Source organism: Heteronotia binoei, chromosome 2 (assembly GCF_032191835.1).
Source record: "Heteronotia binoei isolate CCM8104 ecotype False Entrance Well chromosome 2, APGP_CSIRO_Hbin_v1, whole genome shotgun sequence".
Taxonomy (NCBI): Eukaryota; Metazoa; Chordata; class Lepidosauria; order Squamata; family Gekkonidae; genus Heteronotia; species Heteronotia binoei.
In genome coordinates this window covers 65368687-65385668 of record NC_083224.1, presented here as the reverse complement: position 1 = coordinate 65385668, position 16982 = coordinate 65368687, and the positions used below count along the sequence as shown (strand labels likewise).

Below are 16982 nucleotides of genomic sequence, written 5' to 3'. Positions count from 1 at the left end.
TTCAGCCGGGTCTTCGGACCCTGCACTGGCTTCCAGTGATATACCGAGTCCGGTACAAGGTGCTGGTTATCACCTTTAAAGCCCTATATGGCTTGGGACCTGTCTACCTGAAGGACCGTCTTTCCCCGCATGTTCCCCAGAGAGTACTGAGGTCGGGAACACAAAATCTCCTTACTGTCCCTGGGCCGAAAGAAGCCCGCTTGAAATCCACCAGAGAAAGGGCTTTCTTTGTTATGGCCCCTACATGGTGGAATCAGTTGCCGGAAGAGGTGAGGGCCCTGCGGGACCTTGTTCAGTTCCACAGGGCCTGTAAGACGACCCTCTTCCGGCTAGCCTATACCTAGCTTGAGAACTTAATGCAACTTGCCAGATTTCTTTTATATATATTTCGAATATTTATTAATATTATGGTTTTATCTGTTTTAAATGTTTATTCCCTTATATGTTTAAATATTGCTTAATTTTATGCTGGATCTATTGTTGGAAGCCGCCCTGAGCCACCCGTGGGAAGGGCGGGATATAAATTCTAAATAAATAAATAAATAAATTGTCTGCAGCAAACCATTTGTGGGCTTTCTTGTGCATCATCTTTAGAAGAGGCTTCCTTCTGGGACGGCAGCCCTGCAGACCAATTTGATGTAGCGTGAAGCGTATGGTCTGACCGCTGACAGGCTGACCCCCCACCCCTTCACCCTCTGTAGCAATGCTGGCAGCACTCATATGTCTATTTCCCAAAGCCAATCTCTGGATATGACGCTGAGCATGGGCACTCACCTTCTTTGGTCGACCATGGTGAGGCCTGTTCTGAGTGGAACCTGTCCTGTTAAACTGCTATATGGTCTTGGCCACTGTGCTGCAGCTCAGTCTCAGGGTCTTGGCAATCTTCTTATAGCCTAGGCCATCTTTATGTAGAGCAACAATTCGTTTTTTCAGATCCTCAGAGTTCATTGCCATGAGGTGCCATGTGGAACTTCCAGTGACCAGTATGAGGGAGTGAGAGCGATAACTTGCTCCCCCGATACCTTGTACCACTGAATCACATGACACCAGGGAGGGATAACGGCTACTTGGGCCCCATTTGGACATTACCACTTAAGGGTGTAATCACTTTTGTTGCCTGCAGTTTAGACATTAATGGCTGTGTGTTACGTAATTTTGAGGGGACAGCACATTTACACTGTGATACAAGCTGTAGACTCACTACTTTACATTGTAGCCAGATGTAATTTCTTCAGTGTTGTCACATGAAAAGATATACTTAAATATTTACAAAATGTGAGGGGGTGTACTCACTTCTGTGACATACTGTAGTAATGGTATACATTAACTTGATCTTGGTCACCAGTGACAGATCTTTACACTCAAGAATATTTTCTAGCACCTTCTAATTTCTTGGTTGCAGTTTTTCTTTTGGTTGATGATGGAGTCAACAAATGGAAAATCTTTAACAATTTTGTTTAAAATTTGTGTAATTCTCCAGTAGTCATGACTTTTGTCTTCTTGATGTTCCACTTAGGGTTGCCAATCCCCAGGTGGGGCAGGGGGTCCCCTGGTTTGGAGATCCTCCCCCCGCTTCAGGGTCATCAGAAAGCGGGGGAAGGGGAGGGAAATGTCTTCTGGGAACTCTATTATTCCCATAGAAAATCATGGAGAATTGATCCATGGGTATCTGGGGCTCTGGGGGGGCTGTTTTTTGGGTTAGAGGCACTGAATTTTCAGTATAGCATCTCCCCAAAATACCCCCCAAGTTTCAAAAAGTTTGGACCAGGGGGTCCAATTCTATTAGCCCCAAAAGAAGGTGCCCCTATCCTTCATTATTTCCTATGGAAGGAAGGAATTGAAAAGGTGTGCTGTCCCTTTAAATGTGATGGCCAGAACTCTCTTTGGAGTTCAATTATGCTTGTCACAGCCTTGATCTTGGCTCCACCCCCAAAGTCTCTTGGCTCTACCCCCAAAGTCCCCAGATATTTCTTGAATTGGACTTGGCAACCCTAGTTCCACTGTAATCTTTCTTTGGCATTTTACCATTGGTCTGGAGCAGTTATCATGTTGACACGTGCTGAAATCTTGGTAGATCGATCTACAGTTTCCAGCTGGCAGTGAGAAAATGTACACAGTATTTGTGATTCAATTTAGAACTTTCAACACATTCAGAATCTGCTTTGCGAAATAAGCATGAAGACAAAGCTGTTTTCCCCACCTCACCCCTGCAAGTTTACTAAGGAAAGTTCCTTATGGATTCCCCCCCCCCACACACAGTTGGGTGGAAAGTGGAGGGGAAGAGGGAAAGCAATGAGAGAATTTGCACATGCAAAACCCTTATAATGAAACTGAGAACAGTGTTGAATTTTATTAGAAATCAAATGTAAATTTTGACAAGGAGCTGTTGTGACCTAGCGCTATGTCCGGCTGAGGCTGTGCTTTTGTGCCAATGAAATGCACTCACTCTTCAACTAACTGTTAATAAATTCTGATTGTGCAGTAAAGTTTTACTGCTTCTCTGGTTGTTCACTCTGGACCTGTTAGATCCCAGAAGGTGATAAACAAGGCTGTGAAGTTGTCATTTCCTCTCCACATCACTGCTAAATTGAGCTTGCATTGGCAAGGCCATTTTCTTCCTTTCTGCTTGCCATCCTTTGTATTTTCTGGTGAAAGGACCAAGATGAATAAATATGAAGGGTTTGTGTATGAACTCCAGGAAATACAATTCTGAATAGTGTATCCATCAATAATGATCATATCACAGAGTTTGAATAAGCTTTTGTGCTTTGGACAGTAGCCCAGCACCCCCTGGCCTCTCCCTGTGGCTCTTGAATTTTGGCTATGATTCTAGCTTAGCTTTCCAGATCTACTCAGAAATCCATTTAGCTGCTGCAGCCAGCCTTTCTTACTCTTGATGCATCTGAAGTCCTTGGCCAGTCATTTTGCATGGTTCAGAAAGTACTTGGGAAAAGTGCCTAGCAGCAAGATGCTTGGCTTCCTCCTCCCCTTGCATGCTGGCACACTTTGCAGCTCTGCTGTTTGTTCTCTGATTGGCCTGCCTAGGCCTGTAATTGCTGCCAGTACTTGCCAGACCATCTCACAACAGCATTAGAATTATCTTACCCAGGAGTTCACCATAATAGAATCTGGGTTCGACACTTTGTTGTCCCACTTCTCTGGTATTGGTTTTCAGCAAACTGATGTTTCATGGCATCTTTCTTACATATAGGAGATACAGAAAACTAAGGCTGCCCGTGCCATGTAAATGCAGATTAGAAAATATAGTTTTGATTATTAGAAATTTCTAGTGCAACATCCAAATTATGGGCCATCCAAAAAGGCCCAGCAACGACTATACTACTTAAGACTCTTAAGATCACTACAACTGTCAGGGAGTCTGCTGGTTGCCTTTTATCGTAGTTCCATTGAGAGCATTTTATCTTATTGCCTCTGCGTGTGGTTTGGGAGCTGCACGGAAGCAGAGAGAAGGGTGCTCCAAAGAGTGACGAGAAGAGCACAAAAGATTTGTGGATGTTCTCTCCCCTCATTGGTGGATTTGTATAATATGGGATGTAAAAGGAAGATACAAATGATCCTAAGGGACCCTTCACATCTGGGCCATTTGCTATTTGAGATCTTACCGTCAGGTAGACGATATAGAGTGTTGAAGGCTAGGACAAACAGATTTAAGGACAGTTTCTATCCAAGTGCTGTGGTTAGGTTAAATGCAGGGTTATGAAGGATTATCTGTTTTAGATGTATTTAAATGGTTTAAATGGTTTTATGAATGTTTATCTGTTTTAGATGTATTTAAATGGTTTAAATGGTTTTAATGGTTTAAATGGTTTTAGATGTATTTTAAATGGTTTATGAATATGTGTGTTTGATGTGTTGGTATGTTTGTGGAAGAGCACCTCATTTCGTTGCTCTCTTTTTGTTGAGAACAATGACAATAAATTTATCTATCAAATTATGTGAGAAGACTTCATTTTACATAGCTTCTGTGGATAAAAGGGATGTTAAGAGATACTGCTTTGCTGAAAATTAACTAATATATAGCCTGAGACAAGAATTTCAGTCAATTCCTAGATAGATAATATTGGAAGAGGAATGGTAGAGTAGCTCAAAGGGAGTGATTCTCTTAAATTTTTGGTAGTGAATTATGCTCACAGTTATCAAAGATTTCAGGTTTTCACGGCTGGTAACATCATTAGGGTTTGTAGAATCTTTCGGGCTCAAGTGCCGTGTTGCACTGGAGAAAGTTTTTCTTCCAGACGTTTCGTTCTCGGCTGCGGAGAACATCCTCAGTGGCGTTGCAGCCGGAGCAGGCACTCTGACCTTCTTGGCTGCTGTGCATTGAGTGAGTGCTCACTCAATGCACAGCAGCCAAGAAGGTCAGAGCGCCTGCTCCGGCTGCAACGCCACTGAGGATGTTCTCCGCAGCCGAGAACGAAACGTCTGGAAGAAAAACTTTCTCCAGTGCAACACGGCACTTGAGCCCGAAAGATTCTACAAACCCTAATGATGCTCACAGTAATTTATTATCTGATTAACATCCTGCAGGAGGCATTGTGGGCTGCCTTGGAGTTGTTTTTGTTTTAGTTGGCATCTTGTTCTGATTGTTTTAAAGCTGGTTCTTTATTATATGCTTATTGTTATTTGTTTTTTATATGTTGTGAGCCTGCTCATGGGATAGGGTGGGATATAAGTTTAATTTTTAGCACAGCACCAGACTGAGCAAATGATACAAAAGTAATGGGTAAAATGTCTATCCTTTGTTCCTCTCTCTATACATACTCTATCAGATGTTAAAATATAGGAGAGGCTCTTTAGCATAGTAATTCTAGATCTCTACAGAGTAGTCTTTATCTTGAAGTTTGCTCCAGCTCTTTCGGCAAGCACATGATCAATTGATGTCTTCCCAACGGAAGAGGTCTCTGTGTGCTCGTGGACTCAGCACTTGAGGAAAAGAGAGCTTCCTTCTGGCTTCCAGGAGTTTTATCTTCTTTCTTTCTCCACCCCATGACCAGGTCAGAAAAGCATTTCCTAAAAATTCTAGACATTTCCTTCCTAGTGTGTCTCTGAAATTTAATTCCTTCAAATCTCTGTTCCCTTCTTGGAGCAAGGGGGAGATCTTGACCCACCCGTTATCTCTTCTATTAGATCTATTAGAATTTGTATGAGAGTGGGCTGTCTGGAAAGCAATTGAACTGGCTTCTTTCCATCTGCCTGTTATCTGCCTAGAGGGAATTAAAATGCAAAGTGGAGGTTTGGCCTCCTTAGAACACCTAAAAACAACAGTAAGGCATCTGTTATCACATTTTACTACTTCTTTTCAGCCATTGAGACTATGATAACCTGTGCCTTCCAACAAAAGAATATCAAGCAGTGACCAAAACTTGAGGAAGATGCTTTACTGAATGGAAATACAGCCTGTTATACTGACAGACTATTTTATTTACTTACGCTTCAGTACATGACAGGTCAGCACTCAAATGATTCTAGTGTCAGAAGCTGAATATATGGGTTTTCTTTCTCCCTATTTAGACTCTACACATGGACATCACTTGATGGGCAGCACAGAAATCAGATTGATTATATACTTTGCAGTCAAAGATGTAGAAGCTCCTTACAGTCAGTAAAAACAAAACCTGGAGCTGATTGCAGCTCAGATCATGAGCTACTCATTGCAAAATTCAGGCTTAAACTGAAGAAAACTGGGGAAGCCATTAGGCCATTCAGGTTTGACCTTAAGAACATAAGAGAAGCCATGTTGGATCAGGCCAACGGCCCATCAAGTCCAACACTCTGTGTCACACAGTGGCAAAATTTTTTTATATACACACATACACTGTGGCTAATAGCCACTAATGGACCTGTGCTCCATATTTTTATCTAAACCCCTCTTGAAGGTGGCTATACTTGTGGCTGCCACCACCTCCTGTGGCAGTGAATTCCACATGTTAATCACCCTTTGGGTGAAGAAGTACTTCCTTTTATCCGTTTTAAAACGGATAACCTTGATCACATTCCTTATGAATATACAGTGAAAGTGAAGAATAGGTTTAAGGAACTAGAGTTGATAGACAGAGTGCCTAAAGAACTATGGACTGAGGTTCGTGACATTGCACAGGAGGCAGCAATTAGCACCACCTCAAAGAAGAAGAAATGCAAGAAAGGAAAGTTGCTGTCTAATGAGGCTTTACAAATAGCTGAGGAAAGAAGGAATGCGAAAGGCAAAGGTGAAAAAGAAAAATTCACCCAACTGAATCCAGATTTTCAGAGAACAGCAAGGAGAGATAAGCAGGCCTTCCTGAAGGAACAATGCAAAGCAATAGAGGAAAATAATAGAATGGGAAGGACAAGAAAGGACACATGGACACATGGACATCACTTGATGGGCAGCACAGAAATCAGATTGATTATATACTTTGCAGTCAAAGATGGAGAAGCTCCTTACAGTCAGTAAAAACAAAACCTGGAGCTGATTGCAGCTCAGATCATGAGCTACTCATTGCAAAATTCAGGCTTAAACTGAAGAAAACTGGGGAAGCCATTAGGCCATTCAGGTTTGACCATTAGGCCATTCAGGTTTGACCTTAAGAACATAAGAACATAAGAGAAGCCATGTTGGATCAGGCCAACGGCCCATCAAGTCCAACACTCTGTGTCACACAGTGGCAAAAAAATTTTATATACACACATACACTGTGGCTAATAGCCACTAATGGACCTGTGCTCCATATTTTTATCTAAACCCCTCTTGAAGGTGGCTATACTTGTGGCCGCCACCACCTCCTGTGGCAGTGAATTCCACATGTTAATCACCCTTTGGGTGAAGAAGTACTTCCTTTTATCCGTTTTAAAACGGATAACCTTGATCACATTCCTTATGAATATACAGTGAAAGTGAAGAATAGGTTTAAGGAACTAGAGTTGATAGACAGAGTGCCTAAAGAACTATGGACTGAGGTTCGTGACATTGCACAGGAGGCAACAATTAGCACCACCTCAAAGAAGAAGAAATGCAAGAAAGGAAAGTTGCTGTCTAATGAGGCTTTACAAATAGCTGAGGAAAGAAGGAATGCGAAAGGCAAAGGTGAAAAGGAAAAATTCACCCAACTGAATCCAGATTTTCAGAGAACAGCAAGGAGAGATAAGCAGGCCTTCCTGAAGGAACAATGCAAAGCAATAGAGGAAAATAATAGAATGGGAAGGACAAGAAATCTCTTCAAGAAAATTGGAGAAATCAAGGAAACCTTTCGTGCCAAGATGGCCATGATAAAGGACAAAAATAGTAGGGATCTAACAGAAGCAGAAGAGATCAGGAAGTGGTGGCAAGAATACACAGAAAAATTATGCAAGAAGGATCTCAATGTCCTTGACAACAGTGACAGTGAAATTGCTGACCATGAGCCAGATATTCTGGAGTATGAAGTCTAATGGGCCTTAGAAAGCATTACTAACAACAAAGCAAGCCGAGATGACAGTATCCCAGTTGAGCTATTCAAAGTCCTAAAAGATGATGCTGTTAAAGTGATACACACACTCTATCAACAAATTTGGAAAACGCAACAGTGGCCACAGGATTGGAAAAGATCAGTTTATATTCCAATCCCAAAGAAGGGTAATGCCAAGGAATGTTCAAACTATTGCACCATTGCACTCATTTCACATCCCAGCAAGGTCATGTTAAAGATCCTACAAGCTAGGCTTCAGCAGTATGTAGATCGGGAACTACCAGAAGTTCAAGCTGGGTTTCAAAGAGGTAGAGGAACTAGAGATCAAATTGCCAACATTCGATGGATTATGGAGAAAGCACGGGAGTATCAGAAAAATATCTATTTCTGCTTCATTGACTATGCTAGAGCCTTTGATTATGTGGATCACAACAAACTGTGGCAGGTCCTTAAAGAGATGGGAGTACCAGACCACCTCACATGTCTCTGGAGAAACCTGTATAAGGGTCAAGAAGCAAGAAGGGTCAGAACGGGATATGGAACAACTGATTGGTTTAGAATAGGAAAAGGAGTTTGACAAGGATGTATACTGTCACCCTGCTTATTTAATTTATATGCAGAATACATCATGCGGAATGCTGGCCTGGATGAATCTGAACCGGAATTAAGATTGCCGGGGAAAAAACAACAACCTCAGATATGCAGATGACACCACTCTAATGGCAGAAACTGAGGAGGACCTAAAGAACCTCTTGTTGAGGGTGAAAGAGGAGAGCACAAAAGTAGGCTAGAAACTCAACATAAAAAAAACTAAGATCATGATATCTGGCCCCATCACCCCTTGGCAAATAGAAGGGGAAGACATGGAAGTGCTGACAGACTTCACATTTCTGGAATCCAAGATCACTGCAGAAGGTGACCATAGCCATGAAATTAAAAGACGTTTTGCAAGGACAGCTATGGCGAACCTAGGCAGTATAACAACAAGTAGAGACATCACCCTGCCAACAAAAGTCCGCATAGTCAAAGTGATGCTATTCTCAGCAGTAATGTATGGCTGTGAGAGTTGGACCATAAGGAAGACCAAGCACAGAAGAATAGATGCTTTCAAGCTGTGGTGCTGGAGAAGACTCTTGAGAGTCCCTTGGACTGCAAGAAGATCAAATCTGTCAGTCCTAAGGGAAATCAACCCTGACTGTTCCCTGGAAAGTCAGATGCTGAAGCTGAAGCTCAAATCCTTTGGCCACCAAATGAGAAGGCAGCACTCACTGGAGAAGATGCTGGGAAAGACAGAAGGCAAAAGAAGAAGGGACGGCAAAAGATGAGATGGCTGGACAGCGTTAGTGATGTAACTAACATGAATTTGAGCAGACTTTGGAGGTGGAAGACAGGAGGACCTGGCATGACTTGGTCCATGGGTTTGCAAAGAGTCGGACTTGACTGTGCGACTGAACAACAACCTTTTAGTAGCTGTTACTAATTTGCTGCTTGTCTCTCAAACTTGTTGAATTCAAGCATTCCAGGCATGTTTCCCAAATAGTACTGTGAGCTGCATTTCGTAACTCTGATTGGCTTCCTTTGCAGAAGGGCTTTTACCACATGAGATTATATTTGGGGATGAATGGGAGACTTAAAATTGTCTTTAATGTTAGCTTTTATGGTTTATATTTGTTGTATCTGTTGGGAGCTGCCCTAGAAGTGTCTTTCTTGGATAAGTAGAGAACAATAAAGAGGAACATAGTATGTAATAACACAAAATCCAAAATGCTAGTCATCAGCACACTGTATACAGTGTATACACTCATTAGAAAGACTCAGGCAGGGAAATCCCCCTCCCCCCAAAAAATAGCTCCTTCAGGAAGAATCCAAAAGCCTAATGAAAATGAAGTTTTGCAGTCTTTCTGAAATGGTAACAGAGAGCTCCTTGGGAACAGTTCAAAGGATCCTGAGTTTGTGGCAATGTGGCTCAGAGTGGTAAAGCTGCAGTACTGCAGTCAAACTCTCTGCTCACAACCTGAGTTCGATCCCAGCGGAAGCTGGGTTCAGGTAGCTGGCTCCAGGTTGACTCAGCCTTCCATCCCTCCGAGGTCAGTAAAATGAGTACCCAGCTTGCTGGGGGGGAAAGTGTAGATCTGGGAAAGGCAATGGCAAACCACCCCGTAAAAAGTCTGCCGCGAAAACATTGTGATGCGACGTCACCCCAAAGTTGGAAATGACTGGTGCTTGCACAGGGAACTACCTTTACCTTAATGTTTGAAGTGATTCTGTATTGAGTTCCTAAACATGGTGGAGCTATTGTGTGATTGCTTCTTCCAGCAGATTATTCCCAGGTGTCTTTTTAACTGTCCCACATGTTTCAGTACTAAAGGTGTGGGGGCTCATAGGCCAGTGCCTACTTGGCCTAATTGTTAATCCGACTCTGCTTCCAGTTGGGACCTGGGGGCCCCCTGGAATTACAGTTCACCTTCAGACTACAGAGATCAGTTCCCCTGGAGAAAATGAATACCTTGGAGGCAGTGTTCCCTCTAAGCTGAGTTAGTCTGAGCTAGCTCACAGTTTTTTAGCTCCAGCTCACACATTTTTGTCTTAGCTCAGGAAAAATGGCCCCAGAGCAAACTAATTTATGCAGTAGCTCACAACTTTAATGCCAGTAGCTCACAAAGTAGAATTTTTGTTCACAAGGCTCCACAGTTTAGAGGGAGTATTGCTTGGAGGGTGAATTCTATGGCTTTGTACCCCACTGAGGTCCCTGTCGTCCACAGGTACCACCAAGTAGGCACTGGCCTATGGGCCCCCACACCTTTAGGGGCCCTGGGCTGGCTCTCCTCTGGTTTCCCCCCTTCTTGCACGAGCAGCCAGCAACTCAGCTGCTCTTTGCCAGATGTGCCTGGGGCGGCTGCTGCTGGCATTGTTACCAAGTTTGCCTCTCCCCCATAGCTTTGTCAATAGAGCTTTTGAGAAAGTGCCTGGAGGTTGCAGCAGGGGCTGTGGGTGGTGGGGTGGGCACACAGACTCTGAGATCATTTGTGAGGGGCCCCCCAAGATTTTGACTGCCTAGGGGCCTCCACAGGGTTTAATCTGGCACTGCCTGGAAGCTGGCATCGCTATCTGGGGCAGTAATTTTTGCAGGTTCTGTCCAGGAAACATCTAAATAGCTGTTTTCTTTCTTTACTTTCAGATGCACTGATGTTTGCCCTTCTTCACAAATACCGAGTCTACCTGAGATTGGCAAATGCACAGACTGTAGCTGTGAAGCCCTAGTAGGAGGTAAAAACAATTGTTTAATTGTTTGTTGGAATGATGAGCCTTTTCCTGCCTTCACAAAAAGTGTTGCTGTGAGAAAGCTGTATGAGTCTTGGCAAAAGGGACTATTTTTAAACAGGTGAGCACATCTACAGATGAAATGGGAAAGGATTTCAAATGCCAAGTTGTCTTTAAACCATTCTCTTCTCCCCACCCACTGCCTTTCTAAGGCCTAATTTTTTATTTATGGACTGAATTTTTACTGTAGTGCTTTTGCAAAACATCTCTGGTGAAGCTAGTGGGGTTTTTGTGTGTATAAAACTGCTACTGAGCTTGGTAGCAGAAAGAACGCCCCCCCCCCCCAAAGTCCTGGTACAACAGGAGCAAACTAGTTATTCGAAAATCTAAACAGCATAGTTGCCCAGAACTGCCTGTCCTTTCCAAGTCTTTATGAACTGCAGCTCAGAGAAGTGGTGCTTACAGCATTGGTACTGTTTGCTGTGTTCAAGGACAGGTGTTCAAGTATCACTGTACTTGCTTGGCATTATTCTCCTGTAATTTCTGGGTAAATTCTCAACCCATCTGGGGAGGACTATGTGCAGAGAATATATTATTTTTTCTTAGAAATACATGGCTTTAGGTAGCTCCACATTTTAAACAAATGTGTAGGGTTTTTTTAAGACTGCTATTTTCATCAAATTCTGTAGTTTAGAAATGCTGAAACATTCTGTTTTACAACTTCTGAAAAATAATTTAATCTAGTCTGCCTGAGGAGAAGTTGCAGCTGTTCTTTCAGGATGGTGAGTCTCAGGCTCTCTTTCTCTGGCATTTCAAATTTAAGGGGTTTTTTTGTCCTTCCATGGCAGAATGAGTGAGAGGGATATCCGAAGCTTGAGCAAAGGGGTATTGGTGCTTTCTCTCTGCCTTATAACGCTATGGGGAAGGCTGACGCTGGCCTCATCACACCACAGAAGCCATTCAGGTAGGCCCAAGGCTCTTTCCAGCTGTGCTATAGTTCTGAAGCTGTGATTATATGGTGCTGGTTGTTAACTTGCGTATATTCACCTCTCTGAGAACAGTTGCAACTGGGAGATCAAAATGATAATTCTGAGGAATATACACTGAAGGGGTATCATCTGGGCTGCTGTTATGTTTCTCATAGCTGCAACAAGCCAGCAGGCTTTTTACAGTTGAAGAAGGGAAGAAGAAGCCAGCCCCATGTGCACTCGTTCCATCACTGAACATAGTGTAGGTGGAAATAGATCTTTCCAGTTACTTGTCGTTGGCTTGATCTAGATGGCCAGCTTGGGGCAACAGCATCTCATCCCAGAAGTGAGCTGGCATATAGAGAAGCACCCTGGAGTGGTCCGATGACACGTAGCCTGCTGCCAGAACAAGGATGGGCCACAGGTGCTCTGGAGGAATGTTCACAGCACTCATATGCCTTACTACCACTTCTGGGGTGGTTCCTGGCCATTCAGATAGTTGGGAAAGGCACCTTGAAAACACCTCGCTGGTTTGTTACCACTTTGTATGGGGTAGCTTTTTGAGGTGATGGAAGGGCAGGTAAGTACAAGGTACGGGCAGGAGTGAGAACCAGATATGTGAGTTTGGATGCACTTTTTGGGGCCAGTTTGTGGAGCATCTGTGGGGATGGCTTAAACTGCCTATCTGCCCCAGCTCTTGTGAGACTTTCAGAGGAAGGGAGAAACAGCTATCCATGCTCTTGTGCCAGCACTGATTTCTGTTGGGCAGAGTTGAGATGCCTTTTTCAGAAGGGGTAGAAATTGGATGCAATTTGGAATTTGTGTCTCCACTTGCAAGACACTGCATAGTTGACCCAGCTAAGGAATTGTGACATTGCAAGTCTTTCATAGATAACAGGATCTGCAGTCTTTAGAGTGGCTACTGCAGTGTCTAAGTTTTTTGTACACTTACTCTGGGCCAAAGCAGAGAAGGCACAGAAAGTTTTCTGCATTTGGATCTCCCAGATTTTTTTTTTAAGCACCTGGTGCTTAGGGCCCTAATTCAGATCTAGATCATAGCACAGCAAATGGGAACTGAAGTCTCACCAATACCATTTTACCAACCTGAAACATCCTGTTGTGTTCTCCACTGGGAAAACATGCAGTCCTAATATGGGAGCTGCTATATATTTACCAGCCCTGCCTCTCTGTTTTTAGTGGGGAATCCTCAAGTTCCCCCATTGCAGAATCTCCAGCTTGAATGGCTGATCTTCCAGCATATTGAAGCTCTCAGCATCTTATCTAGTTTGACTCACAAGTAAAACTCCCACGAATGTGTTGCACTGTGACAGAACAGTCATGAGCTGTGAACCTGGTGGGTGCTACTACACCCGGTATTATGTTGATTGTTGAACAATCTGAAAATTAATGAAACTTGACCCATATTGAGGAAATAAATACAGCCCCGTCTGTTAAGGTGTGGGGATCTTTTTTTAAAGTGATGGTTTGAGCTTAAAGCCAGGGTAATATCTTATGGTATTTATGTTTTTGTAACTCCCTCTTGGAGACTTGAATGGCCCCTTTGTTGGCGACCTTCTGGAGATCAGTTTAAGATGGTTCTTCTCTGAAGGACTTTTGAGGAGGGCTGAGTAAGTCATCTCTCAAAAGTCTATTCTTGACAGGGCTAAAATTTTGGGTTTTATTTCTGCTATTTTATTGTTCATATTATTTTTTTAAACTTCCTTGACTGCTATTCGAGTAAAAAAGCAAGATATGAATCTTAAAAGTTACACACACACACACACACACACACACACACACACACACACACACACACACACACACATATATATATATATATATATATATATATATATATATATATATATATATATATATATATATATGTTGTTCTTGAATATATTTGCTCTAACTGGGAATACAAGAATGAGCAGTTAAAAACTTGAGAAACATTATAGATATTCTTGTAGTGGATGTAGCATTGAGTTTTTAGTTATCAGACCATTAAGAAACAGTAATGAATTCTAAATCTGGCTGTGCTGTCAGGTTAGTTGCATTAATGTATTATTTGTAGTGGTCATGGAGAAAAGCACCTGCTTTTTTATGAAGAGTATCTTGGATTAAGTCACCAGCATCTCCAGTTAAAAGGATTAGGTAGTAGGTATTGTGAAAGACCTGTGCCAGAGACTCTGGAGACCCTGTCAGAGGAGACAGTACTGACCTTGATAAACCACTGGTTTGCCTCTGTATATGACAGCTGTGTGTTTATTTTGTCATGTGTGCTCAGACCCCAGATGTTGACTAAAATCTACAGCTCAGATAGCTCCCTGTATTCTGATGGGGTGCTGGATGCACAGATAGCAAGCTTTGGTCACAAGTAGGGATGGGCATGAACTGGCTCATGAGCCTTTCTTTGTGGTGAATTTTGGCAGGTTTGTGGTTCACAAATTGCAGTCTGACCATGGACCTCCATGAACGTTTAAGACAATTTGTGAAGGTTTGTAAGGAGTGAAAGCTGCCCAAACTGCTGAGTAGCAAGCAGGCTGTTCCCTACCACTCAGTTGTTTAGATGGGAAAGAGCTGAGCCATAGGGCCAGCTTGGTCCTGCAGCTTAGTTGTTTCAGGCTTTAAACAGCTGAACATGTTCTCATGGCTTAGCTGTTTAAAGGGGCTTTCTTGGGCAGCTCACTCCAGCTAAAAATAAATAAATCAGCTTTCTTGGGCAGTCAACCCCAGTGACTGGCTGCCCAAGAAAGCTCCTTTAAATAATTGAGCCACCAGAGCAGTTTGCTTTGCATGGCTCAGCTGTTTAAAGGCCTTTCTTGGGTTTAATTTCAAGCAATTTAAACTGCTTTCTGCTCCCCATAGCTTTCTGCAAAAAGTAGCAGGGAGCAAAAAGCAGGAGTCATGAATCTATGCAAACTGGTTCAGTTTGCGAACCCACCTCTTGGTTAGTATTGGTTTGTGGTTCCATCATGAACAAAACAACAAAAATGCTTTGTGCCTTCCCTAGTCACAAGCACTTTCTCTTACTATTGTCTCTCTCTCTCTTTTTTGCTACTGCTTGAAGAAACAGGATTTGTGTGGCTTCTTTTATAGCTGTGTCACCAGAATCATGCTACAGTGATCTTAAACTGCACTAGAACTAATGTGCTTCATAGACCATTTCAAGGTACAGTGTAGACCTATAAATCTCTAAGCAGCCTGCAGCCAGCCTGCCTAAGAGAACATCTCTCCTTTTGAATGTCTTGTTGTTTGAGGCCTGGGTAGAGGGTTTGCTTCCAGAAAAGACCTGTAGGCAGCAGCATGGGACTTACTAAGCTGTGAGCCTGAGATATCAAAGTCACATGGCAGGAAGAAGGGAAACCAGGATAGTGGGTAGCAGATGAAGAAAGATGAACATAGAAACAGAGCTGAGCCCCGAGTATACTGTAGTGAGGAACAAGGCAAAGGCATTAGATCTCTGAAGGAATCTTCAGTGCCGTTGAGTGACTTCATCTTGCTATTTTGTGACTTCTTTTGACATGCATGCAAAGGGAAAGCAGGTGGTGTGACAGTGTTGTTCTTCATACATGTGCACTAGTAGCAGTTCCTCCAGAAAGCTGCAGAAAAGATCTCAACCCAGCTGGTGGAGCATTGATACCCATGTGAAAGTCCAAGGTCATGAGATGAAGACCAGTTATCTAATAGAGGTTAGGGGCCAGAGTGTACATTCTCTATTGTTCTTCCTGATTCTGTGGATCTTTCTCCTTGACAGTTCAGACACAGACCTACTTTTTTTTTTTTTTTGGAAAAGAAAATGCTGAACCCTTGTGCACATGGTGCTATGTGATTTTTGATTATGTCTTAATATAAACTTTATTATTTTCCTATTAGTATTAATTTAAATTTGTCACAGTTATGCTATTTGGCTATTGTTCTGTCATGAATTACTTCTCAAAATTGTTTCTTAAGAAAAGCAGTACAGAAATCTTCAATAAATAAGATCACTATTTCATATGAAGATCACAATGATAGTTTTTCTTTTTTAAGAAACACAGCCACATATCTAGCTTTTATTCTGTAAATCTGTTCTTTATTACTGGGTAGAATTGCTGATCTTTGCCTGGGTTTCATCATCCTTCCTCTGTGTTGTTGCAGCTGGAATGTGCTGTTTATTTTGGCAACAGTGTGCCAGGTCTGGAGAGCGATTTGCTTCACTGGTGGCAGGAGAAGGCTCACCCTGCCACATACACCATGGCGCTTCCACCTGTATTGGCACTGCAGACTCTTTGAAGTTTGTCTGACTGCCAGGAGCGCATGTGTGTGTGTGTCTCCTTGGGACAGAAAAATGCTTTGACCTGTGCCTTCGATGGAGCATGTCAGCATTCCTGCATCTTTTCAGAGGAGCATTGATAAGAGACTCCCAGTTTGAAGTGTTGCATTCCATGAGCAGCTGCTCATGATTTTGATTTGCAGCTTGTCTTGCCAGGCATTGTTGTTGCTGGGGAAGCATGAAAAGTAGCAAAGCAGGATTGCCAGGATTTCCTTCACTGCATAATGTGAAACTGTAGTTGCTGTACTAACATTAAATTCTGACTTCAGATCTTGGTTCAAGAAAGTCAGACTAACTCCCGTTAGAGTGCTGAATTCAAACAATCCAGTAACCATAAATAAATCATATTAACAATTATTTCATGCTAGGTCTGAATCAAGCCATATTCTTAGATATGTAATATGTTTGACCTAGTTTTTCACACTATTTTCAGAGAGGAGAAATGAAGATCCTGCTAGCAGCAAGGTAGCAGCATCTGAGGTCCACCTAGGTGGCTGGTCCCCCCTCCTGTTTTTTCCTGCAGGTTTTTAGCCTAGATTGGGCCAGAGATACAAGGTGAGAGGCAGTGGCCAAAGGGCTCTTGGCTCATGACTCACTGTTTTGGATTTGCAGTAGGCAGTTTGGCAGAGCTGGACCGGCCCAGATTTTTGTTTTGTTTCATGTTTGTAATTTGGATTCCTCTCTCTCTTTTGTAAGTTGCTTTGGATCTGTTCAGAAAAGTGGGCTAAAAATGCTTAAAAGTATGATTTTCAGCAAGAGTGCAAACATGCTATTGCCTGATATATAAGGAGGAGTCTAAATTCAGGATTTTGATTTTGTAGAGATTGGCAAGCATGTGTGTAGTTAACAATAGCAACACACATGTATTGTGTATGCCAGAAACCTGACTCACTGTTTCTTCCATCTCTGAACAGAGTGCTATGAAACCCTAGGCAGAAGGAGAATTGGACAGGATGACTTCAAAGGGATTCTGCTGAGTCTTGCTTCCCTAATTGC

General features: G+C 42.7%; 1 protein-coding gene across 1 annotated transcript in view; it reads left to right on the top strand.

Moving 5' to 3' along the window:
• The window catches only part of TAFA3 (TAFA chemokine like family member 3), a 188541-nt gene that overhangs the window by 65882 nt on the left and 105677 nt on the right, over nucleotides 1–16982 (top strand). Inside the window, exons 2-3 of the mRNA XM_060231216.1 lie at nucleotides 10621–10709; nucleotides 11552–11667. Of these exons, the coding sequence (XP_060087199.1) occupies nucleotides 11553–11667 (115 nt within the window). The 5' untranslated portion in view covers nucleotides 10621–10709; nucleotide 11552. The remainder of the gene's footprint in view (nucleotides 1–10620; nucleotides 10710–11551; nucleotides 11668–16982) is intronic.